Here is a 24929-nt window from a genome sequence, read left to right on the forward strand (position 1 = left end):
CGATCTTCCGGCTTTGGGTTTCTTTTCCCTTTCTCCCTTCCTCCCCTTCTCTTCCCGTCCATTATATACTTTGCACTTTCTTGACTCTCGCTAATACTCTTCACCCTTTTTCGTTGACATTCGTCGTGTACATGGCCTTTTCGCCCTTGATATGTATGTTTCTAGGGCCTTGTTGATACACAATTACTTGGTAGATAGTGATCATGAAACCATCTGATTGAAATAATCTGCTTGGTTTACCCGTACTTGCAAAAGCATATTCCAGGGGGTGGAAACTTCTAGCTATACACATGGCTAAGCCACACATGTAGCTATTCATGGGTTCCCAGTGTGTATATTGATCACGCGTCTCGTAGCCACGGCATGTGCAGTTTAGGAAGAATACCCAAAAGGTCTGCAATACCAAGATTCTGTGAAAACGTAACCATATCTGAGTATTTCCTCAAGAGTAGATGGTGCGCCTGGCTGGTGCGGGACACATTCAACGGGGCCAGATACTGCTTGGCCACCGTCTATGCTTATGCAAGCGTGAGAAACTTGATACTGAAGACCATGTGCGAGAATGTGGAGACTGTTCAGGAAATATAGCTTGATCCTCAGAATGGCATAGGTATGCTACTATCGCTTGTGCCCTGTCGATTCTTCTCGGAACAGGGAACTAACAAAAAGACATTATGATTTACAATCTACAGCTCTATTCCCAAAATATCAGACTTTTGATTTGATTTCGAGAGCGTCAGTGACTCTCCAGGCCAAGTCAAGATTCGGTCTATGAAATGGTCTTTTCATCGCAAAGCCCTAAGCGGAGACAGGAAGAATGTTTTAGGACGTTGTGGCATCCCTGGATAATTCTTAGAGAATTAAAATTAGACTAATTTGGTAATGGTCAATTCCTAGAGCCCTTCGATTATGCTTCCGGTGGTTTTTCCTAATAAAATGCCGACCGATAGTGAATTGCAGTGATACACACCGCAGTGAATATACATTCCCAACCGAGGCACTTCCTCTGCCCCTGGTTTTTCTCACCGCCTACCGTATTAAGTATAACGCCGACCAGCCGCTCCGCGCTCTCTTGGAAGCTCGCGTGAATCAGCGGAGCATCATCTCGACTTTCTCTTCCACACCTCTACAGCCCTGTATGCCCCTGCGCTTGTTCTCAAGTGAATTTCCTCTGAAACTTGCTGATGATCCTCTAAGCTATATTCCTAATCCACCCTTTTTTGGCATTTCCTTGGCGACTCTTTAAGACGACTATCCGTTGCACAGCTTCACTCTGATCGCAACAATCCCAACAACGCTATCCACCCGACCGTTGCTTGCGAAATGGTTCTTGCTGGCTTGGTCTCAAACTAGATACTTGAAAGGTAGGTCAATTCCCCTACTTCCTGTCTTGCGACTCCCATCTCTCATGAGGTGCTTTCGATTTGCCATCATAACGAAAGGGCGATATTGTCCGCGTTCATTATCAGCATGGACTGATTATCTCGAACTCGCCTCGGCGACTGAATTCCAATCGAACAGATCTTTCTATTCCCGCCCCTTGTCACCGATCTTTTACACCCACAATCGATACCCAACCACCTCAAATCTTGCGCCGGAATTTTCCCGCATCGAATCGCTGGAGGAAAGCCTACCGGGCGGTAGCGCTGACGTGGCTGGAAACGGCTCGTCCATTCTCGCCCGCGCATAGCGGATAGGATGGCTAGTCCATTCAACCCGTTCGGCAGTGGCCGAGGCCAGAGGGGAGGCACGGCGACGGGGACCGCAAGCACGACAGGGCGTGGACGAGGAGCACCGGCTGGGCGTGGATCTCAATTCCAGTCAAGAGGTGGCTTCGCTCCTAGAGCGTCCAAACACCGTGGTCGAGGCCGGGGATCCATTTCGCAGTCTTTCCGTGGCCGTGGCGCTGGCGCGTCTCACGCGGGAGCCCCGACAACCGAGACCTCTAGTCCCGCAGCTACCAACTCGCCGTTCGCCCAGTTGAACAAGGAGAAGCCGGTTCCTTCTCCGTTTGGTGGCAATCAGACAGTTCAAGCAAAGTCGCCTTTTCCCGCTAGCTCAAACACAACCGCTGCTCCGACGTTCAATAGTCATTCGCAACCCTTGTCTGGAAAGCGATTCCCAACACAAGGTCTGGCCAATGGCGCGATTAGTGGACCGGCACAACCGGTCCCAGTAGAAGATGCATCGGTTATGGCTAGGTACAATGAGCGCTACGAGCAGGTCAGCAACATCCGCCCAATCGACGTCGCGTTTTCGATATCACACACGCGTTGCTTATCTGACCCACTTTGCAGCTCAAGGTCAATCGTACGAAACAGAGGCAGCAGGCGATCAAGAGTGGTCAAATGGCTGACCCGAACCAACCAACCTCGCTCAACAAAGCTATCACGCCCGTGGGCACCTGTACCAGCATGTGTCCCGAGTTTGAAAGCGTGGAGCGCATTGTGCAAAAGATGGTGGACAAGAGCGAGAAAGTATGTGGGCTTTTTATCGAGTATCTTCTCTCTATCACACAGCACACTGATACCTAGCCAAGTACTTACATCCGTCAACGAATGTTCTCCAAAATATGGAGACCAAAATGCTCAAGCGCTTCAGAAGATCGGCAGCCGGTTATGATGAACAGTTACCTTCTGACATCCGGACTCCAAAAGCGCTGCTCCAAAGCACCAACTACCTGATTCGGCACATCCTGGGAGGGAATGAACCACTGGGCATCATCCACAAATTCGTTTGGGATCGGACCCGTTCTATTCGGAATGATTTCTCTGTTCAGCAGCTCACCCAGGAGGCTGACGTCAAGACAGCAGTAACCTGCCTTGAAAGGATCGCTCGATTTCACATCGTATCTCTTCACCTTCTGTCCAGCCCCGAAAACGAGGAGCCCTTCGACCGCCATCAGGAGCGTGAGCAGCTCAATAATACCATGCTCTCGCTCATGTATTATTATGATGACAACCGTGGACGCATCTCATTTCCGAACGAGGATGAGTTCCGTGCGTACTACATCATCTTCTCCATCCATGACCAACGTCCCGATCTGGAGGCCCGCGTCCAGAAATGGCCTGCCTCCCTGCTGAATTCTCCCCGCGTCCAAGTAGCCTTGGAGCTGTATGCTTCGTCTGGAAATACCTGGGAGTACCAAGGAACACTCGATGCCCGTCGACCAAACGCCATTGCTCAAGGTTTTTACACTCGCTTCTTTAACATCATCAACTCTCCCAGCGTCTCCTACCTGATGGCGTGCGTGGCCGAGATCTATTTCAGTTATGTACGACAAACAGCTATCCGCGCGATCTGGAAAGGCTACTGTCGAGTTCCGGCATCACAGCAGCACAAGAACGAGGAATGGACGGTGGACGAGTTGACAAAGGTGCTGCACTTCGACAATGATGAACAGACGATAGCATTTTGCGAAGAGCAAGATTTGCAGTTCGCTGAAAATGCGAATGGTCAACGATACCTCAACTGGGGCAGTCGCCCTGTTGAGTCTATTGGTGAGTATTATTTTTACCAATTCGCAGGCTGTGGTCGCCAATCTTTCAATATTCTGGACCTGGCTAATACTCAACAAGGCTTCTCACCATCTTCGGAGCACGCTTTCTCCGAAACATATGTGGAGTCTAAACGGACCGGACGAAGCTTAGTTGCCGTTGTTCTTGGCCTGAGCGTTCGACAGGCAGCCAAAATGGGCATGATCGATCCTTTTCACTTGCATCAGCGCCCCGAAGGTCTGACACCTGATGATTCGCTGTTCGTCAGTGACAAAGACAACCAGATACCGCCCCCCGTTGTGGAGCTGAACAATTCTCCGTTGAGTGAAACTCTGGGTTCAGAACCGACTACCGCTAGTGTTCGCAACATCTTCCAGAATCCTCAGCCGACATCTATCGTCAATCAAAGTTTCGAGACTCAACCGAGCATCCCCGCTCCACCTCAGTCTACAAGCCCGTTCGCTTCGATCTTCCCGGGTGGCGCTTCACAACTTAGTGCCCCGGCATCAACAGCCGCACCTTCGAATATATTCTCGCCTGCCTCTTCCCCCTTTCCACCGCCCAAGCTGCCCGAGACGTCCCAGCCGCCAAATCCATTTTCCTCAATGTTTTCTGCTAGCGCAACGAAACCAACTGCTTCATCGATCCCTCCTGCGCCATCGGCTTCTCCTTTCTCGTTCTCGAAACCTGAAGAGGCAGACAAGGAAAAGGACAAGAAAGACGATGAAAGGACAGGAATCTCTACCGGTGGCCCGAGATCTTCGTTGTTTCCTGGTACTCCCTTTACCAGTACCACACCAGCGCCGTCATCCACGCCTGCCAATCCATTTGCAGCCTCTCTAGCCTCCTTCGGAACTGAGCAAACTACAAAAGAGACCCAGAAGATTGGCGCTTTCGCCACTGCACCATCCACTTCTCAGCCGGCAGATTCGCTTTTCAAGCCGGCAAAGCCTCTCTTCCCATCGACAGAGGCCCACAATACCAACGATACCCCTGCTACAACCACCGAGTCCTACACACCAGCCTTTACTCCGTCTTTTGCACCCCCTGTACACCCTCCATCTTCCCCTTTTAAGTCGCCCGCACCCGCGTCTACCCCTTCGGCTCCTTTACAGTTTCCTACACCAATAACTGCATCGTCTCCCTTTCAACTTTCCAAAGCCACTTCTACAGCCGCTCCCACATCCTCATCCCCCTTTCAATTCCCCACACCTACCTCAACATCTCAGCCCGCATTCGTGCCGCCTCCATCCGCTCTTACAACTGGCTTGAATGGGCCGACCAATATCTTTAGCTCTGCTAAGACTGCTCCTTTCGGCGATGCATCATCCCCGTCGCAACCTTCTCTATTTGCACCTCCTAAGGCTTTAACTCTGGAGCACACGAAGAGTATAGAGACTCAAGAGACCCGAATGGTGGAAAAGGTTCAAGACGCCGCTCCCCCTATGACCAATCTTGACCAGGCCGACCAGATCTTGACAGAGACACCTCGGGGAAAGGCGATTATTAACCAGGACCTCCCTGATGAAGAATTGACGACCTCGGCTTTTCTCGATGTCTACAACATCCCCAATCAGTTTTATCCAGCGGAAGTCAGCGAAGACTCCAATCGAACAATCAAACCTGTGCAGGAAAAGAGGCGCAAGTCATTGCCAGTCGAAAAGGTCTCAGCAGTGCCGTTAACAGCAGAACCATCGAGTTTCTCTGCATCTATCGATTCACGAAAGCGCAGCTCTACTAAGAAGATCAAGAGAAAACGCCCGTCTCCTCAGCCTGCCTCGGCCAGGACCAGCGTGTCCCGGTCCAGTGTCTCAACTAGACCTGAGAGCTCTGCTCCTGCTACACAGCCCACAGTACCCGCCGGTACCGCCGGTACTCTTGGGGAGCCTGGTAAGTTATCCATATATTGCATTTCCTTATAGAGAAAATTTCAACGCTAACGTGCTCCCAGTGTTCGCGACAGAAGAGGAACGACAAGCCGCCTGGATAGAGTTTATCAAGTACACTCGGGAGCGACAAGCACAGGAGAAACAAAGGCTGGAGCGCGATGATCGTGATGCACAGGAGCGCGAGCAGGCAGTTGGTCGGAAGAGAGCATTTGTGGAACCCACGTCAGCGGAATCCATACAAACGGGACCTGGGGCAAAGGCGGCCAAGAAATCCATGGCAGACCAGGCTTCTCTCCCGCCGAAGTATTCCCTGGCCGAAGCATCCGTCAAGAATTTGCCAACTTTACCATGTCTGCAACGCGTCGAGGAGTTGCTGAAACGCAAGGAACCAAGCGAAGAGGAAGTCGAAGAGGCCCGGGCAAAGCGCAAGCGTCAGATAGACGAGGACGAGATTCTTCTGTCTGCAGCCCGAATCGCAGCCGAGCAGATGAGGACTGGGCCCAAGATATTCGACGGCTACTCTTCGTACAATGCTTACAGCGAGCCGCGCCACTACTCTCGCAGCCCGCGCAGCAGCTTCTCCTATTCTGCCTCCTCGCCCTTCGCGCAAAGCGTTTCCTCGCCTCAGTATCCTCAACATGGCTATGAAGTCGCCTACGCGCCGGATACCCCGCTTGCCCCAGGCCAGACCATCTCTCGTACTGAGCACCGAATTCGAATGACCGGTGCCCATGGCTTGGCTTACAAGCCCTTGGACTTCAGCCAGGTGAAGAAAGACAGGAAGGATAGGTTCTCACACAGTGGATAGGAGGAGGTTTCCAGCATCGGATGCTCATGAATGCATAGGATATCGAAGGTTGAACAGAGAAAGGGGGCTGTATTATGCATTCGGCATGGCGTTTTCAGGGATGGGATGACGATGCGCTATTGATTGTCCATGTCGCTACCACATTTGCATGGTGTTCGGGGGTTCCCCAGTACATACATACCCCAGTGATTCGCAATATCTTGATGAATTATCTTCACGATGATCATTGCACTTTGTTATTCCTACCCGAAGGACCATAAGTATTTCCAAGGTAGTCAGTAGTGAGTCTGCCCCGTTTCTCATCCGAGCTGGTGCCGTGTCTTCATACAGTATACCATTGCACATGACTCACCTTTCCAACCCTGAGATGTGATCAGTGTGGTACCACGTGACAGTATGCATTTACGCAACCCTCGAATTCCAAGTTGCTGGCTTAAACTCTTCTATTCATAGCACCTCCAGAATGTTGTCGTATCTCTGGCGATTCTACTCAGCAGCACTGGCTGCATTGCGATACTTCGGTTATCTCGGTTAGTGCGCATTTGGTCTCTTGTCTCGTACCTTCCCGCCATTCATCCGATATCGTCCGTCTAGATCTGAAAAGCCTAACGATCTTGAGGCTGATGGTCTAGTCAATGACACCTCAACATCGAACTGCAAGACATACACTATACGGCTGTATCCTTAACGTGACTTAAAAATAATAGGAGTTAGAGCTTCTGCTTCGGTCTACGAAGTTGATAACCAGATAGTTCTGAAGACTTCTTGGGTATTCGAATAATCCGGGAGTAATGCCCCTAACAACGACCGATAGCACTATACCTCAGATACCCTATTTCAGTCTAATTTGTTACAAAACGAACGAACTATATTATGACTACTTCGACGACGATCATACCCTTATATTATAGAATGCGTTCGGGATCAACGGAATCGCCGAGAGGTCGGATCACAGAATGGAGAGAGTGCCGTGAGAACAAGTTTGGTAAGGGTAATCCGTTATATTATGTCTACCCTCTTGGTGGCTAATGGGATATCTATGTTGTGTTCTCGATGATATACTGTCAGAAGATCAATTGCAGGGCCTAGCTGACTGCCACGGTTTAGATAAAGATATAGATTTACGTTTTACTGGTTATTGGACAGATTTGTAGCTAGGAAACAAGGCATCCTCATAGGAGGCATTTCTGCCCTTATATTATTGCGGAACATCTGCGCGCTAGTTCCATATAAAACACTTGAGGTGTGCATCTCCATCCCGATGCATTGGAGAATTGGAATAATTTTACCGCACTGAGGATACCGCTTTTCTCAGGCAAACCTCGCTTGCGCTCGGGCAACAGTATTTTAGCACACTTTCTCTAACTTAGAGAAACACAGTTCTCATCCTCTCCTGATTGGACTATATCCTCATTGATACGACGCGGACGCGACAGTAGTCTACACAGGCGACCGGAGTAGGGTTGCCCGCACTCCGGACCAATAGGCGCACCTGGGCTCCTCAAGCTGGGGGCCCGCCTTTTGACGTACATTTGGATTTGATTTGATTGATTTGATCGATCCTCCACTATCCTATCCATCGACCATCCGTTGTTTTATACACCTAGTTCTCACCACACGCAAAGGCTCATTTGCGATCTATCTACTTCATTCTGGCCGCTGCCGCATCTCGTCTCTTCTGCCTGGGCCCCAGGATACAGGGTCCTTCTATCTGCACAGCAGTCACATATTGTACAGGGGCTCACAGCTGCGCTCCCGGACGCTTACCAAGGCGCATTAACTTTAATCAATTTGTTCGTGGATTACGGACCTTCTCCACTTCACGGCGCCAGGAGATGCGGATCGCAACACTCCAATATGCTCCCAAGCTGGGCGACGTGGACGGCAACATCCAGAAAGCAAATGAAATTCTCGAGAGAGGCAAATCTTTGTCTCTCGACGGCAGAAAACCACTCGGTGTTGGGATTGGTGTTGACTTGCTACGGCCCGATCTCTTAGTACTGCCCGAACTGGCCTTGACGGGTATGTCTGACATCCACAGAGCATGCACTCGCGTGCTTCATCGCCCCGCCGGCTGGACAGGGTAATGCAAATGGCAGAGTTTTGAATCATGAACTGACGGGGTCGGTAGGATACAACTTCCCCTCACTGGATGCCATCAGACCATACCTTGAACCAGCGGGCACCGGTCCCAGTGCCGCATGGGCACAGGACACAGCCAAGCGTCTACAGTGCACAGTCTGCGTGGGCTATCCTGAGATTGAAGACAGTGCGGATGCATCACTGCCAGCCAAGTACTACAACTCGCTGATCGTGGTGGACGAGCACGGGCAGGTCATCCACAACTACCGCAAGAGCTTCCTGTACTTCACAGACGAGACGTGGGCGGCAGAGGGGAACGTGGAGCGGGGGTTCCGCGAGCTCACATTCCGCGCGCGAGAGGAATTAGAATCTTCTCGCACGACCGAGCGCGTGGACGATACCCTCCGAGATACAGCCGCAGCGGCGAGTGCGAACGGCCGCCCGGCGCCGGAGGAAGACAAGCGCGTCGCCACGTCCTTCGGCATCTGCATGGACATCAACCCGTACAAGTTCGAGGCACCCTTCACGGCCTTTGAGTTTGCGAACCGCGTGCTGGACTCGCAGTCGCAGCTGGTCATCCTCTCGATGGCGTGGCTCACGCATGCGAGCCGCGAGGAACTGGCCGCGCTGGACGGGGCGCCAGAGATGGACACCTTCAACTACTGGTTGCTGCGACTCCGGCCACTGTTCGAGAAGCAGATGCGGCATGCGCGGGATCTGGATGGGCAGGCTGCGGGGGTGGATGCGGACGCGCCCAAGAAGCTGGTGGTCGTCTTCGCCAATCGCGCCGGGGAAGAACCAGCGGCAGATGATACCAAGCCACCGGCGCGGTATGCGGGGACCAGCACGGTGCTTGCTGTGACACAGCGGCCAGCTGCGCGAGGGTCGCGGGAGGGGGTGATCGACGTGGAGCCGGCGTTGGATGTGAAGATCCTCTGCTGGGATATGCTGGGAGCGACGGAGGAGGGCATCTGTTTTGCGGACACGACGGCCAATCCGAAAATGGTGTTTGCTCTGAGAAAGTCGGCATCGACGTCTGAGTCGGAGTCGGAGTGAGGAGGGAGGCATGGGACAGCGTTGGTGGGGGTGCAGGCAGGGCTAGATCGATGCAGGATGCACATCGGGTGGACCATTGCCTGTGCGGATGTTGGCGTTTGGAGCTTTCGTGTTTAATTTGATGCCACGATATCTTGCTAGTAGAGTACAACAGCAGTGACAAACGACGAATCTCATCTCCGTCTCGCATCTGATATATTCAGTCTCTTCTACCCTCGGCCTACACCTGGATATCGATTCTGGGCATGTCGATCGCCGGGTTCGGGACGATCTAATGGGAGATCGCCGTTTCTGCAGAGGCCTCACCTTATATGATTAATTTGCATCGTCCCATGACCGGTCGTGCTAGGCGCAACAGTACTAGGAGCTACTAACGCTTCAGTGCAACCCTAGTGGGAGGTGCATGTGATGATCTCTTTAGAAATGACCGTAAGCATTACAGAGAACCATCTCGAGCGAGCACTATTGAACCCTCACTCCAGATTGATATGACCTATATCTACTAGAGATACCAGATAGACTTGAGACGAAGACGGGATGAGGATGAAGATATACCAATCCTCAAATACTATGTGGACTGCACTTTCCTGATGTGGAAGGAGATGGCCCGTGCTGTGAACCTTGCACGTGATGAGGAGGATACTGGCCAATCAGAGGGTAAGCGGGCAGGGTGTGTCTGGGGACACGGGACTGGTGCACATGATTCCAGTGCAAGTGTGGAAGACGAATACTTCTCGACCTGCCAGAATACACTCGCAAGTCAAGGATATGCTGGATATTATCTAGATCATGAATATCATCTGGACAGTAGTTTGCCAAGTACAAAGTAAACTCCACCAGCGAAGCGCCACCCGTGACCGCCCGCGGTCAGGTGATGCACAGCCCAACCCTGCACTTCTGGTTGCTGTCGCCACCCCGACCACCGCGCTCCTCCTCCCACGTGAGTTCCTCGACTCGACGCTCGACATCCCTAAAGCATCCCTTTTTCATGGAAAAAACGCTGGCGTGAGTGCGTTGCCGATTCGATCTCGTTGCCAGCCATCTCAACAACTGCTCTTTTGTTCCCACACTTTTGGGTTCATTTCGAAGTTCGCGAACAACGTGACTTCTGCTTCTGTTATTGTCCGTGGCAGGTGACTTGCTGTCAGGTGATAAAGAGGATCTTCCCAAGGTAACGACTCCATCCGCCCCTCTGTTCTTCCCTTGTTGGCCCTCGCGAGTCGATTTCCTTCTTGCAAGTTGAACGGCATCCTTCGCGATGCCTCTGTGCCCATGCTCCCTCCATTCCTGACCCTTCTCCTCGGTCTCCCGCCGCCGTGACGCGCCTCTGATGTCTTCGCGCGGCGCTGAGCGGTCCTGGCAGGTCTTGAGGGTGGCCTGGGTTCAGCAATGGACCTGTAGGCCGCTGTCGCATCGACCTGGGCTGTCGCCAGCCTTCAGCTGCGATGGCCCGGCGCGAGATTTCATTTCCGCTGAACCCTCGCCCCCTTGGGGCGCGTCGACTTCACGCGTTTTCTCTGTTTACCTCTCGGAGAGACCGTCGACCTTGTCAAGGAGGGGCCTGGACCTATCATTCCAGCACACTAACACTGCTATTCACTGACTTGTCTTTTCTGACACATTTGCCTCATCTTGCCTGATTTTCCTTTCCCCTCTTCGATGACTAACCGACCTCCCTTGGAACTTAGAACGGTTGCTTCCCCTCTCTGATTATGTCCGATCCCTCCATGAACAGCCCCGACGGTAATGCCCACAAGCGCAAGCGAGAGGGCTCTGACGATCTTGGCCACGATCCCCAACGTTTGAACCGGTCTTCCCACGGGAGCAACGGCAGCATGGGCGACAATCAGGCCAACTTTGCCCACAGCTCGCTCAACTACGAGCATGGACTTCCCAACACCGGATCCGAGCTCAATATTGACCAGCAGATCCTACAACATGTTGGTCCGCAAAATGGCCTGTCGGATGACAACGCTCTGACGGCCAATGCCAAAGCCGCGCTGGCCGCGCATACCCCGCAGCACAAGTACCCTCCGCCCCCGGATGCCGCTTTTGATGCGGGCAACCTCACCCAGGGACTGAGTTTTGGCGATGAGATGGGCCAGCCCCCCATGGGGAGTGCCCACAGCCACAACTCGACCGCAGCGGCTGTGTACGCTGCCCGCGAGGCTCAGAGTATGAACCAGAAGCCCACCGTCGGATCTCCCGAGTGGCACCAGATTCGAAAGAACAACCACAAAGAAGGTATGGATTACTCGGGTTAATCCTTCGTCGGCTCTGACACTAACGCGCTTCTAGTGGAACGTCGCCGCCGTGAAGCCATCAACGAGGGTATCAACCAGATTGCCCGTCTTGTGCCAAACTGCGACAAGAACAAAGGTGCTATCTTGCAACGCGCCATCGACTACATCTGCCAGCTGCAGGAGGACAAGAAGAATCTTGACGAGCGGTTTGAATCACACAGCCTCACGACCAACCACGCCATTGCCGAAATCAGCACATCGAACTCTCGGCTGAAGGCCGAGCTCGGTCGGCGCAACAACATGGCCCTCAAGTGGCTGCAGCGCTGCCGCGACGCCGGCCTCGAGTTTGACGACTACGATGAGGCTAAAGAACTAGAGACCTACGACATGGAGTAAGAAGGCCTCTCTCCTTCGCTGGCGTTTTGTTCTGCATGTGCTACGACCGTCTCGTTTCCGGTGGTTAAGGATTTTTGAACATACCCTCATTCCCAGTTCTTCAACTTGGTTGTTTCCTTCTCTTCTGCGGATTTGATTCCTCCCCCCCCCCCCCTTTGTTTCCCTCGATCTCCCCCCCCCCCCTGTCGCTGGATGTTTGCATCAATCTGCAACAGCAGCCACCGCCTCCTCGATAGGATTGTCCTTCGACCCCGACGGGTGAATTCGATGCATACGTGTGATTTCAAATATGCACGCGGCCGTTTCTTGACGCGGTGGATTTCTTCCTGCTTCTTCACTGACCGCCTCCTCTCTTCCTACGGCTTTCTCTGCTCTTCGTTTTATCTTTCTTCCCCTTCATCGTTAATGGATAGGCCGGCGAAATCTACGGATGGGATGGTTTTGGAGCTGTTGGTATAATGCAATTCTCATTTTTACCTGGTATCCCCCGTAATTGTAGTAGTTCCTGTTCCATCAGGTCCAGGCAGTCTAGTGACAAATCGATCAACATCCATCGTCCGCCTTGGTCGTTCATTGCTCACGCAAAGCCGGACGTTACTACAACTGGCGACTCCGATTGGCTACACGAATAGAGTTACCCCAGTGACGCAAAAGCCGATACCAAAGCAAAATAGGTAGCTTGTCTTGCATATAAAACGCAAGCTAAGGTGACTTTGTTGTCATGATAAAAAGAATATACAGTCAAGAAGCGAACTAACCCACTCCAACCTCCCCCAAAAGAACCATGTCCCATCCTTCATCCAGCAATCATCTTCCAGAGACACAACCCTTACAGGTTTGACTCGGCGGTAAACTCCGCGCTGGACGAGCAGCCGACATTCTTCACGGTAACGGTGTTGCCGCTCTCGCCGGTGACACGCACATCGACGGTATCCGTGCGGAAGCCCGACTCCTTCTCGAAGTAGTTGTACGAGGTGCGCGTGGTGGCCTGCCACGAGCTGCCGCCGTCGGTGCTGACCTCCAGCGCGGTGACGGGCTCGTTGGCGTTGACGACCTGCATGGAGAACCAGTACTCAGAGGTGCCGTCCTTGTTGCGGAGCTTGAGGGGCCCGTCGAGGTCGCACGAGGTGTAGGACCATTCGATGTCGATGACGCCGGCGGCCAGCGCGGAGAGGGAGCTGAAGGCGTCTTCGAAGAGGTCGAAGTGGTTGGTGTTGCAGGAGGGGCATTGGTCGACGATCTGTGGGGTGGTTAACAGTGTTCGCTTGGGTTGTGTCGTGCTTTTATCGGCTCGGACAGGGTTGGTATCTTACCATGGCCTTGATGGTGTTGCCGTTGGGTCCCTTGACCGCGACGCAGGCACCGCATTTGCCGGCGTCGGCCCACTGGTCGACCGAGAGGGCGGTGCCGAAGATGCTGGCGGGCAGGGTGTAGCCGGAGAACGAGCAAGTTCCACCGGCGACGTTGCCGCCGTAGAAGGTTGCTTCGCCGGAGGTGCTGCCGGAGGACACAGCCGCGGTCGAAGACGCGCTGGCAGCAGAGGAGGCACTGGTGGCCTCGGCAACCGAGGTCGATGAGGTAGACTCCTCGACGGAGGTCGTGGTCGTCGGGGCCTGGGTCTGGACGACGGGAGTCGCGGTGGTGGAGGTAGTGGTGGGCGCAGCAGCCTCGGTGGTCTCTGGGATGGGGGTCTCAGAAGTAGGCGCCGGGGCCGGAGTCGATGAGGTCGAGGTTTCCACGGCAGAGTCGCCGGCGGGCGTCGTGGTCGAAACATAGGTGGGAGTGGTGGTAGTGTCGACAGCCACTGGAGAAGGCGAATATGTGGACGAGGACGAGGACGAGGACGAAGAAGAAGTCGAAGAAGATGGTGTGGCCGTGGTCGTCGGCTCAGCAATGGGAGTGGTCGACGAGGTCGGGGTCACAGTAATATAGTAGACACTGGGACTGTACCCAGACGGGCATTGGCCGCCACTGGTCAGCTGGAAAGCCGCGGGTGGCGAGGCTGGGGACCAGGATGAGGACGACGAGGGCGTGATTGTCGGCTCAGCAGTCGGTGTCGCTGAGGATGTTGGGGTCACGGTGATATAGTAGACCGTGGGACTATAGCCCGCCGGACACTGGCCATCAACGGCGCGCACATCCAGCAAGCCTGCAGAAGCAGTCGCGGCAGTGCCGAGGAGGGCAGTGCCCATGGAAGTCAGACGCTGGTACTTCATTGTGTAGTATCACTGGCTTGACAGGTCCTGCTGAAGGAATGGTATCTGAAAGGCAAGTAAATCGCAATGGGTCTGTCGCAGACACTAAAGGCAAACGAAAATGAAGGAGCCAAACGCAACCACGAGTTTCGCGGTATAAGGATCGTATGGAATGCGCAAAGGCACGAAGCAGAATAATGAAAGGACGTCTGGATCTCAAATCCCAGACTGGCGAGAGAATGACACTGTCCCAGACAGATGGTAGAAGCACAGAAGCAAAGAAGCAAAGCCGGAAGGGAGGAAAAGCGAGAAGGCAGGCGAATATGAATGACCGCGCCACTCAGACGAGATTATATTGCTAGGCCATCAGGATGCCCACCGAAAGACCCCCGTCGCAAATTGGCACGAGTCAGGGCCCCATCAACAGCCACCCAGCGGCTGCGTCCGGTGGCACCGAGTGGAGGCGATTAATTTGCTAGGCTGCTAGTTGTGCGATCTAGCAACCCCGAGAAATGAAAAAAGTGAGTTATCTGAAACGCGCGTGGCCCACTGGCAGCCCAGTGGCGCCCGTAATATCCGTTAGATCGCGAGCATTTTTTGCTTGGAGACGTTCGGCAATAGCCGAAAACAGAGCCACACCGTCGTGAATGGGGAAGTCGGGCGTTGCAGGCGTGAATCGGATTCAACCAAAGGAGACTAGTCTGTAGCCGGCTTCCTGCGAGGCGTTTGGGGCCGAACAATCAATTAGGACTAGCGATTCCCGCAAGACTCCAGCCAGGGAGGCGGCACTTCATAAAACTGAAATTGGGGTGGAAATGTATGTATCTAGGTAGCAGGGAGACGAGGGAGTATAGCGTCTCGTCGCGATCGCGAAGAAAATCGTGGCGTTCTACCGCGCATCCCACATAATCTCGTTCAGTCGCAGCAGCACATCGGCGCTCGCCTTCTTCGAGGTCATAAAATCCTCCCGGCTTTCCGCGCCGCGTGGTCCGCGCAGCATTTCCGAGAAACACAGATCCACCAACACGCGGAGTTCGTCGTAGGTGAATGGCTCGCCGTTTCCAGCGGCCAGGGCCTGATCACCCTGCGCCGCGAACGTCTCCTTCTCCTCCTTCGCGTAATCCAGAGCCTTCTCGGCGCCCTCCAGGAACCAATCCAGGAATTTGGCACTGCGTGGAAGAGCCACCATTTCTTGCGGGGCCGGATCGGTGGGCCCAGTCGTGGAGTCGACGGTCGGGTCGACAATGATGTTCTTCAGGTTCTGCTGCAGAACCAGCACATCCAGCTGCAAACGCAGGGCGCCGTTCTCGTTCATGGCTCCAATGTAGCGAGTACAGGCCACAAATGCGCGGTCAATAAACCGCGCCAGGCCCGAGGTGATGAACCAATGCTCCGCGGAACCCAAATACGTGGAGATATTAGTGTCAAAGGCGATCAGATCACCATTTAGCTGCAGGATGGTGGGCGATGCGGCTGTTGGCTGGTTCGTAATGATATGCCACCAGCTCTCCGTGCTTGGAGATGGCGTCATCGGCTCCGAATTTCGGACTGTCGGAGGATTTGGTCCTGACATCGTCCTCGTGATCATGTGGATGATGCCGCAGCGAATATCGACATGCAATGTCAGAAGAGCAGTTGAGCCAAGCGAGTGCAGCGATTGAAGGGTTTCATCGAATGCTGAGGCCGTTTCCTGGTTGAGCGGCAAGTAGACAGGACTGTTGATGCTATCACGCTTGGGCTTCATGGCCCCAAACAGAGTCCATCGACGAGAGGGTCGCCCGTTGGAGGATAAACTCGCAGGTTCTACCTCTGTTGACGGATCAATGATCAGTCGGATTTTAGCGAGGTGGCTTCCAAGCCATTGCTGAAAAAAAAAAAGACAATTAGATATCGAGAGCTATGCCTACAGATTTGATAGATCTGGCACTCACCATGCTGTTATACAGAAGCGAAAGGGCAACGACTGTTTTAGGGTCCGATATAATATCGTATGGCTCAAGAGGCACCGTGTCTGTCCGCTTGAGGAGAAGGTCGATTTCCTGTAACATTTAGCACCCTGCATGCAAACAACTACCTAGGTAGTCTTGAACTTACGGTATCAATAAGTGTCTGTTTCTTGTCTCCGGGACGCTCCCAAAGCTCTGTAACTGTATCATGGATGTCACCAGAGTCGGCGAACGAAGCCGCAGCTTTCAGTCGTACCTCGCCTCCATGATTTCGAGCCGAAACCTTGGTAACCATCGCTGTGACATAGTTAGTTCATACCTTTGGTGAATTTGGTCACGAGTAGATTGTAGGAGCTCACCCTTGTACCAGCCACAGCACTTGTCATAGTAGGTGACAATTTGGTCAATGAGAAGCTGGGTGAATGCCTGGTCATGCGGAATACTTGACAGCATTCTGCTGAACTCCCGCACAATTTCCATAAACTTGACCGTGCCCTAGTAATTTGCCCGTTAGTCTTGGTAACTACGACATGCACCTGAGTGTACTCACTCTAAATATAGGACGCGGGGAAACCTTTGTCCATTGAGGGTCCTCGGTGAATGCATCAGCAGCAATGAAGCTGAGTGTGCATAGATCTGTCACAGTCTCGTCCAACTGAGGGAGAAAGACGTTGACCATGAAGTCATCAAGAAATGAGGTCAAGGTGCTCATGGAAATGTCAGAGTCAATCGGGACAATGTCTTTTAGTCGCTGGATAAAGGATAACGAGGGTGGGAGAAGTATTCTCATGTTGAACACGCTAGGCGCAAGCAGAATCTTATGACCGGTGCCCGAGTTTCCTTGTCTGTTCTGCGATGCGTCGTTTGCGGAGGCCTTTTGCCTCGTCTTAGACACGAGACCAGGCACAGATGACTTGAGAATTTCGTCAAGCTCATCCTGTTCAGCTTTCATTTCGGAATTCTGATCAATGTCGGAAAGCTTAAACATTTTCTGCAGAAATACCCTCGTAAGCTTCATCAAATACACTTCAAGACGCATTGGTAGCAAGCACCCACCTTATTTTTATCCCGGTTATTGGAATAATAATTCCGTCGGGCATCCGACTCTTCACCTCTCGTCCGGAATGACGTCTCTCCATCGGTTGCAAGGTAGTCATGCAGCAGGGATCGGATCTGAATATTGTGAGCAACAGGTACTGCGCATGAATGCCAGTCAATATGCTTACCTCGCTTTGCAGAAGCTTCCATAACTCCTTGAAACCACCGGAGAGGGTTTCATTCTTGGTAGGCCCCTCGCGTTCCACAATTGCTGCTACAACATCGTGGACGACTCGGTGGCCTTCCGCGATCGACTCGAACTTGGCATAAAGAGCCCAGAGGAATTCAGACAAGACATGGCCTCGTTGTTCAATGGCTTCAGTAGGGAGGTTGGACTTCAGCTGGTTATCATGGGAAGAAAAGCTTCGGTTCGGCGTGGGGTAGCGCGTATCCACCTCGGCGTTTGTCTTATCCACCACCGTGAACAATTCCACGGGCAATCGCTGCTCAATGCGGTCAATTGCAGAGTCCAGATGACCTATCTTGTTCAGAGCTTCGATCAACAGCTGGATGTAGGAAAACGTGTCCGCCTCTGGGTTTCGTGAGGCATCTTCAACCATCGGGGTAGAGGCATCGAACTTTGCAAGAAAGCTGTAAACTGGACGTTCCCATGAGCGGTTACCTGTCCAGCTCGTGGAATTCATGTCTCCATCCATAACAGGTGCTTTCCATCGATCTGAACAGTACGGCGATTTGAGGTAGAGATGATCGTGCAGCTCCTCAATCAGAATATCCGTAAGGGAGACCTCTTGGTTGAGGAAATAGGCACGAACGTCAGCCAAGGCACCAATATCCTCGAGCTCGGAGCGTCGTAGCAATCGGAGCCCAGTGTGAAGCACGTCAACAGCTGCAAGAAATCGCTTGTCAGATATGCGAGACTCGAGCTTCTCTGGCAGGGACTGAATATCTTCAATTTGGGCGAACAACTGCAAGATGTCGTCATAGTTTTGCGAGGACGTCGCCAATCCTTTCAGTTCAGGTTTGGTCGAAAGTAACCCGGACTTGGCCTCCTCCAGGGAATTTCGCAGGGTACGCACTCGGCCTTGAGAGCTGGAGATGTTGGATTGAATCTTATGGTATGTACCGATAGAGCTGTTGAATCCTTGGTGATGTTCTGCGGCATATGGAGTCAGTATCGCCCAACTTCAACTCGTCCCAATGGGTGGAATCCAACCGTTCACAATGGCCTTCAGCGTCCTTTGGATTTGGTTGTACATATGCAGAAACTCTGGCTCTCGATCTGCCTTTCCCAATGTACTTGTGTCCATCAAACTGAGTGCAACATTCACGGGAATGCATTCGGCATCAGTCATGAAATCCCAATCGCGCTGGATTGACTGTAGGACCACTATTTCCGCGAAAGCTGTCAGCTAACAGAGGTTTAAGAGTATTGCAAACCAAGAGTTCCCGACAAACCTTCAACAGACTGCATCTCTTGGGTATTGCTCGCCATAGCTCTCATGTCCGGTCTATTCCTGTCCTGGCCCCGATTGTCCGGATAGCGCATAGGTTCTCTCGGTCTATCATCTCTCGGAGCTTGGTACCTCCTGCTCGGATCTCCATCTCGGGTTCGTGGCCGCGAAGTTGACTGTGATGGCGGCGGGGGTGGTAGCTGCTGCTGCTGTCGATCCCAGTCTGGCCGATCGCGCCGGCGCTCCGGCGATGGCGCTGGTAGTGGTGTTGGAGAGGGAGCAGGCTGTTGTGTAGGCTCAGCGTAGAACCCTCCGTAGCCACCTGGGCGGCGATCTCGACTTCCTCCTCCTCCTCCGCTTGAGCTCCCAGCAGATCGACCCCCATACCCGTTCACTCCGAGATTGCTGCTACTACCGTAACCGCCATCGCCGGGGTCGTACCGACCGGCGTCGGAGTACCCGTATCCGTTTCCGTGGCCGTTTCTTCCACTCATTCCCAATGGATTCCCGTCGGGTCAGTCTGGTGTTTTGGAGCGAATGGAGATTCGTTGGTACCCTGCGACAAGGGGCGGGAGTGGGGCCGCAATGGCGATTTCAAGTGTCCGACTTCAGGTGTTGAGGCTTGGGCGCGACGAGAGGCCTGGAAGGACAGAGACCATTCTTGTCGCGAGATGTCGGACGCCGAAGAGTAATGGACGATGTGAGGTTGTTTGTGGGGTGGACAATGCAGCCACCAGGGCGGGATGGAGAAGTCCCAGGTGAGTCGCGCTCCACTTGAGCTTCCGCCGGCCGCATTCCACAGCCAGTCACAGCCCGAGTTGGATACGATGAACGAGGTATATATAGCGGACCCAAGAATTTGGCACGTACATCAAGCAAGAGTCCCTCACTCTCTTTCTCGACAGCTGTTTCTCACTATATGGCCACCTGTGGAGGTACGTGTGTAGCTACCTAGGTAAATATATCTATCAATATCTTGGGATGGGATAATGATTGATTGAAATGGGTGTTGGAGACACACCGACAGTGCCCTTGTACTGGATACAAAAATTCCTATATTCTATAGATTATGGAACATCCGATAACTACGATCAAGCTCAGAGGGATCCAAGAGATTTCGGTTATAGTCTGTTTGTCTATAGGGCGTGCTGAGGACACGAAGTCTACCTCTTCACGTACTGTCCTATTTGGAGATGGCCTTCGTCTCACGCTCGAGCCACTTCCGAGTCAACTCGTCATCGTTGAAGAAGTGGTGTGTCTTATCCCACACCTCGGCGTGATAATCATTCACCCATTTGAGCTCGGCGTCCGTCAACAATAAGGGCTCGATAAGGTTGCGGCCAATAGGAGTCATGGTAACGTGCTCAAAACCCAGCCACTGTTTATCGCCGAACTTATTGGGGGTGTTGACTTCGCGCGCCATGACAATGTCTGGGATATGTGAATTAGCATACCGCAAAGTACTGCTGCAGTTGAATAAGGCTTACTCTCAATTCGAATGCCAAACTTGCCATCCTCGTAGTATCCGGGCTCTGAGGTTACTGGTCAGCAATGGACGAAAATGTGATGGCGTAAGATTTGACATACCATCCGAGATCACGTTTCCAGCAGCGATAGGAACTTCAGTGTACTGGACGCGGGTACCAATGCCCATGGGGCCCTCGTGGACGTTCTAATGGAGATCAGCAACTGTGTATGTGTAGAGCAGGATGAGAGAGTTACCAAATAGGAGCCAACTCCATGGCCGGTCCCGTGCAGGAAATCCAAACCCTCCTTCCAAAGGAACTGACGAGCCAGAACATCAATCGCAAAGCCACTGGTACCCTTGGGGAACACGGCGGTGTCAATGCCAATGACACCTTTGAGGACCAATGTGAAAGCCCGCTTCTCAAACTCAGTGGGCTGCCCAAAGTGGAATGTCCGAGTGGTATCGGTTGTTCCATCCAAGTACTGACAACCAGAATCACACAGATAAATGGCCGTAGGGTCGATGATCGAGCAGCTGCCCTTTTCTGGCTTGTAGTGGATCACAGCACCATTAGGACCGGTGGATGAGATAGTGTCAAAAGAGAGACCGGCAAACAGATCGTGCTTGGAGCGGATCTGTTCCAGCTTGTCAGCACCGTCGACTTCATCCAGCACGGTCTTCTTGTTGATAAGCTCATTCTCAAGCCACGCAAAGTACTCAGTCAGAGCGGCACCGTCCCGAATGTGGCATGCCCGCATGCCCTCCAGCTCTGTTTCATTCTTGACGGCCTTGGCATCTGCAATTGGGCTACGGCTTTCTTCAACCTGTTCCTCACCTCCCAGGTTAAGATTGAGCACCCAAGAAGTTTTGTTCGACAGAAGGAACTTGGCCGGGGCCTCGCCAGTGGTTTGGCTCCGGGCGGCACCCAGGGCTTTGGCATCGGCAAAGATCGAGTCATACGGCTTGATGACCACGTCCTGTCCGAGCTGAGCCTTCACCTCCGGAGTGAGCTTTTCACTGTCGACGTAAATCTCGACAGTAGTGGGGGTGACGACCGCGTAGGAAAAGAAAACGGGGTTGTAGGGGATACTATGAATTATTAGCCGCTTAGGGGCACATAATCGAGGCATGGGGCATCTCTCACTCGCTTCCTCGTAGGTTGAACAGCCAAGCAATTTCATCAAGCATAGCTACCATCCATTGTCAGCTTGGTGCAATCTAAGAAAGACACCGACGCCGTCTTACAGATGATAAATCCGGCCTTCTTCTTGGTCTCCAGCTCCTTCCGAAGGTCGGCAACCTTGTCTTGGAAGGTCTTGCCGGCGTACTTCACTGGATGCACTCGCACTTTCTCACTGGGCCGGGCCGGGCGGTCTTTACCCCAGACCAGATCGACGAGGTTCTGTTGGATTCCCACGAGCGACGACCCATTCTTATCGAGAGTCTCCGCCAGTTTCCGAGCACCGGCTAGCAAATCCAATGTCAATGATGATCACCATACCCGTAGACGCCATTGTACTTACAAGCAGTAATCAAGGACGGGTCCACACCGACAGCTTTACCTCCTTGTGCTTGCTCCGTTGTCCTGGGTCCCTTTCAGTCTTGCTTCCTCAATTATTCCATGGAGACGGTGCCTACCATTCCTGCCACGTGGGGACGCCCTCAATGCCACTTTTGAGCAGAGTCCAGTTGCTGTCCAGTTGTTTCACGGCCTGGTTGAAGTATCGACCGTCGGTGGACAAAGCCGCCTTGCTCAAGGAGATAATCGCTGTGCCAGCTGAGCCAGAGAAGCCCGAGATAAATTCTGCAATTACATTGCGGTGAGTGGCGGGGCTAAGAGAAGGGTAAAGGGGGAGCGGCTAACCTCGGCGGGCATCGCATGGCGCAATGTACTCAGATTGGTGGCTATCTTCCGAAGGGACAACTTTTCAGGAGGAATTAGCAAAGGTTCAAGCTGACAGTTAGCTCTAATGCACAGAAGTGTCGACGTACTATAGACGTCCACCTTGTTGTCCTGCATCAACTGCCTCAGGCGCGAGAGGCGCTCGGTGGTGTCCACGGTCCCCATGTCGACGGCGCAACGCGGGCGGGAGAGCGAAAAGAACCTGGACGGTTTGAGGGGTCTAAGCGATCGAAGAGAAGTCCAGGAAAGGCGAATGGGATGAGAGAAGAGCATGGACACCAAGTGAGGCTGCGGGGAAACTACGCGCCAGAAGGTGTTTGGGTCTTCCGAGGTTGAGACCGCGAGGGGGGCAGAGATTAGGAGGAAACGAGTCCGACGATAAAGTCGATAACGAGCTCGGAGTGGCTGCAATTGCTCAAGTCGTGTGAGTGGCTTTCTGGAGCGGCCAAGTCGCTCATAGGACAAGCGCTGGAAGTCCCACTTGCACGCTGATGTTTGCACCGCGTGTTTGCTGGTGTCAGGAAGGGACCCGACCAATTGGAATCAAGGAGAGGTCTGTCTTGCTATTCCGCTAATCTGCCAATTTGAATGGATACACTATTAATGCGAGTCTCTATATACTTATTCCGACAGAAGTTTATCTCAATGTCCTGCAACTACAAGACTCGAGAGTCCTACGCATTTCGGCGCAGGCAGCCACTTTTCTGCTGCGGACTGGTTCTGTTACCATTCCCGCATAGCAGCATGTATGTAAAGCTAGCTACATCGGGCAAATGAATCCATCATCATCGTCATAGTATTGTTAAGAAGTAGTCCTAAATAAAGAAAAGTCCTTTAGCTAGAATACCCCTAGTAAATACTAGAATCGGTACTAAAAAATTAAAAGAGACCTAGCTCTATTACCTATATCTAATCTTCTATGTCGCCCTCGTATGCCAGATATCGAAGAAAATACTTGAATTTCATATAAGATTCAAGATCTGCTCTTGGACTCAAGGATATTCACAGAATACATAACCTGTTCACTCCCCAAATATACCCTATTATGGATAAATTTTAAGGGTGCGCATCCAACTTGAACCCCCCTTCACAGCCTCTCTGGAACAGCCCATCGGGATCGTATGATTTGCTGACCTCCTTTAAGAAATGAAGATTCTGCTCGCCATATCCCTCCAGCGGTCGCTGCCACTTCGAGCAATAATTCAAATAGCGGTAAGGGTGGCTTGTCCCATTCTTTGTGGCAACCGCCTCAATTTGCTCGACAATCTCACGCATGCTAGCATGCACCTTCTTGTCATCCTCCACACGTCGCCAATGCGCTGAAAAGCTGATAATGATGAGCGCATCGTCCGTGCTTTCGTGAATACCGAGCGGGTTGGCATCGCCTTTTCCAGCCCATGAGGGCAAGAGTGGTTGCATGACGAGCGAAAAGATCAATCCCTTCACACTCCGCAGAGCAGTAATGATATCTTGATGAGCAGCATATGCGGCCATCATCGTCGGCAAATCATTTTTGATGGTCGTCGTGCTGAAAGACCATCTTCTGCCCGGGGGAGCTGCGTCAGACATCGACTTCACAGCAGAGGTCAAGTTGGAGGTTTTCAATGAGCTCCAAAAGCGCCAAAGCGATGCGAACTTGGACCTTTTCCAGTAGACAGGCCACTGATGAGGCTCTTCCGGTAATGTGGTGTAGGCTAGATAGATCGCGATAACCTGTACACCTAAAGATTGCACATAGCCAAAACAGACGATAGGTCCTGCTGCATGAAGATCGACGTCCGTTCTGCTGGACTTGGGGTCAGCCCGTTTGATACTCTCGTGCAAAGCCACTAAGGCCTTGGTGGACTGGGACCCTGGGGCGTAGATACATCCACTCCAGATATCTGTAGATGGGAAGCACCGCAATATAAAACGGGTGACAATACCGAAGTTGTTTGAGCCCCCTTTAAGAGCGCGCCAGAGATCAGGATACGAGGTGGCAGTCGCTGTGATGATCTCACCAGAGGCGAGAACAACTTCGTAGGCTAAGACGTTTGAGCATGCCAGACCGAATCGAGGCGTCAAATATGACATGCCTCCTATGTGAGTGGTTAGCTGCAGGCTTGCTGAAGGGATGAGGGACATATTCACCTCCCAAAGTGAGCCCGGCCACCCCAACATCAGCGCTCCTGCCTCCGACAACTGTGAGGCCCTTCCCATCCAGGACCCGATATACATCAATCCACCGGTTCCCAGCTCCAACAGCCACACTTTCTCGGTCATCCGCAACCGTGACCTCCCGAAACAGAGCGAGGTCGATCAGCACACCCCCTTTGGCACTTGCACTGCCAGAAATAGGAGACTGACCACCACCTCGGATGGCAAACAAAACATCTTCGAAGTTTTGCCTCGGTTTCGTACTTCGCGTGTTATATTCGGCTTTCAGGATAGCTATCACCTTGGCTAGGTCACCCGCATTGCGCGGCTGAACGATAGCTGCTTGCACAACCTCACGTTCCTGTTGAGCCCAGTAGGTGTTGATTGACTTGCGAAAGGCATCTGAATCATGAGGCAAAAGCACAATTTCCGGCAATGCCGCTAGTAGCTTCTCAACCACTGGATTTGGCTTGACTGGAATTTGCCGCTGAGGTTGTGCTTGAGATGAATTGGATGTCCAGCGCACAAGGCAAAAGGCCACAACCAAGGCGGTTGCAATGCCCAGCGAAGACAGAAGAAGAGCCATGGTTTGTCACGCTAGCATGTCACAGATAGTGAGGGATCGCGTCTATAGTCGAAGGGGTTCCAAGGTTATAAGGAACGGCCAGTCCGGTGTTAAATTAGCGCTATATAACTCTGTCGAGCACAGCTTGGGGTTTAATTCGAAGCGTGTGGGGGCGAAATCCTTTCCACGCAATCAGGGGCTTTCTGGCCCCCTTGGGCAGTCCTGGTCATCCTTG

General features: G+C 52.7%; 7 protein-coding genes across 7 annotated transcripts; 3 read left to right on the plus strand and 4 right to left on the minus strand.

The window, feature by feature from the left end:
• Positions 1-1698: 1698 nt before the first annotated feature.
• On the plus strand, positions 1699-6194 carry N7459_008306 (uncharacterized protein; the record flags this gene model as incomplete). Its single annotated transcript, XM_056947474.1, has 4 exons — positions 1699-2247; positions 2298-2477; positions 2540-5387; positions 5449-6194. 4 exons carry the CDS (start codon positions 1699-1701, stop codon positions 6192-6194), a joined length of 4323 nt encoding a protein of 1440 aa, XP_056796984.1.
• A 1835-nt stretch (positions 6195-8029) lies between these two features.
• Positions 8030-9332, plus strand: N7459_008307 (putative protein N-terminal asparagine amidohydrolase; the record flags this gene model as incomplete). Its single annotated transcript, XM_056947475.1, has 2 exons — positions 8030-8216; positions 8326-9332. 2 exons carry the CDS (start codon positions 8030-8032, stop codon positions 9330-9332), a joined length of 1194 nt encoding a protein of 397 aa, XP_056796985.1.
• A 1712-nt stretch (positions 9333-11044) lies between these two features.
• N7459_008308 (basic helix-loop-helix domain-containing protein) lies at positions 11045-11971 on the plus strand (the record flags this gene model as incomplete). The annotated part of the gene is made up of 2 exons (XM_056947476.1): positions 11045-11576; positions 11631-11971. The coding sequence occupies 2 exons, from the start codon at positions 11045-11047 to the stop codon at positions 11969-11971; spliced, it is 873 nt and encodes a 290-aa protein (XP_056796986.1).
• An 829-nt stretch (positions 11972-12800) lies between these two features.
• N7459_008309 (putative extracellular cellulase CelA/allergen Asp F7-like) lies at positions 12801-14187 on the minus strand (the record flags this gene model as incomplete). The annotated part of the gene is made up of 2 exons (XM_056947477.1): positions 12801-13211; positions 13285-14187. The coding sequence occupies 2 exons, from the start codon at positions 14185-14187 to the stop codon at positions 12801-12803; spliced, it is 1314 nt and encodes a 437-aa protein (XP_056796987.1).
• An 868-nt stretch (positions 14188-15055) lies between these two features.
• On the minus strand, positions 15056-19116 carry N7459_008310 (exocyst subunit SEC8; the record flags this gene model as incomplete). The annotated part of the gene is made up of 9 exons (XM_056947478.1): positions 15056-16030; positions 16098-16205; positions 16261-16409; positions 16472-16607; positions 16663-17103; positions 17169-17285; positions 17339-18324; positions 18385-18558; positions 18627-19116. 9 exons carry the CDS (start codon positions 19114-19116, stop codon positions 15056-15058), a joined length of 3576 nt encoding a protein of 1191 aa, XP_056796988.1.
• Positions 19117-19805: 689 nt separating this feature from the next.
• Positions 19806-22266, minus strand: ampp (aminopeptidase P; the record flags this gene model as incomplete). The annotated part of the gene is made up of 10 exons (XM_056947479.1): positions 19806-20053; positions 20110-20154; positions 20210-20294; positions 20345-21179; positions 21235-21280; positions 21336-21557; positions 21614-21675; positions 21729-21894; positions 21955-22014; positions 22083-22266. The coding sequence occupies 10 exons, from the start codon at positions 22264-22266 to the stop codon at positions 19806-19808; spliced, it is 1953 nt and encodes a 650-aa protein (XP_056796989.1).
• A 783-nt stretch (positions 22267-23049) lies between these two features.
• Positions 23050-24715, minus strand: N7459_008312 (FAD-binding oxidoreductase; the record flags this gene model as incomplete). The annotated part of the gene is made up of 2 exons (XM_056947480.1): positions 23050-24071; positions 24124-24715. 2 exons carry the CDS (start codon positions 24713-24715, stop codon positions 23050-23052), a joined length of 1614 nt encoding a protein of 537 aa, XP_056796990.1.
• Positions 24716-24929: the final 214 nt, after the last annotated feature.

The sequence above is a fragment of the Penicillium hispanicum genome, assembly GCF_028827665.1.
Source record: "Penicillium hispanicum strain IBT 35686 chromosome Unknown utg000007l_segment0_segment0, whole genome shotgun sequence".
Classification (NCBI taxonomy): Eukaryota; Fungi; Ascomycota; class Eurotiomycetes; order Eurotiales; family Aspergillaceae; genus Penicillium; species Penicillium hispanicum.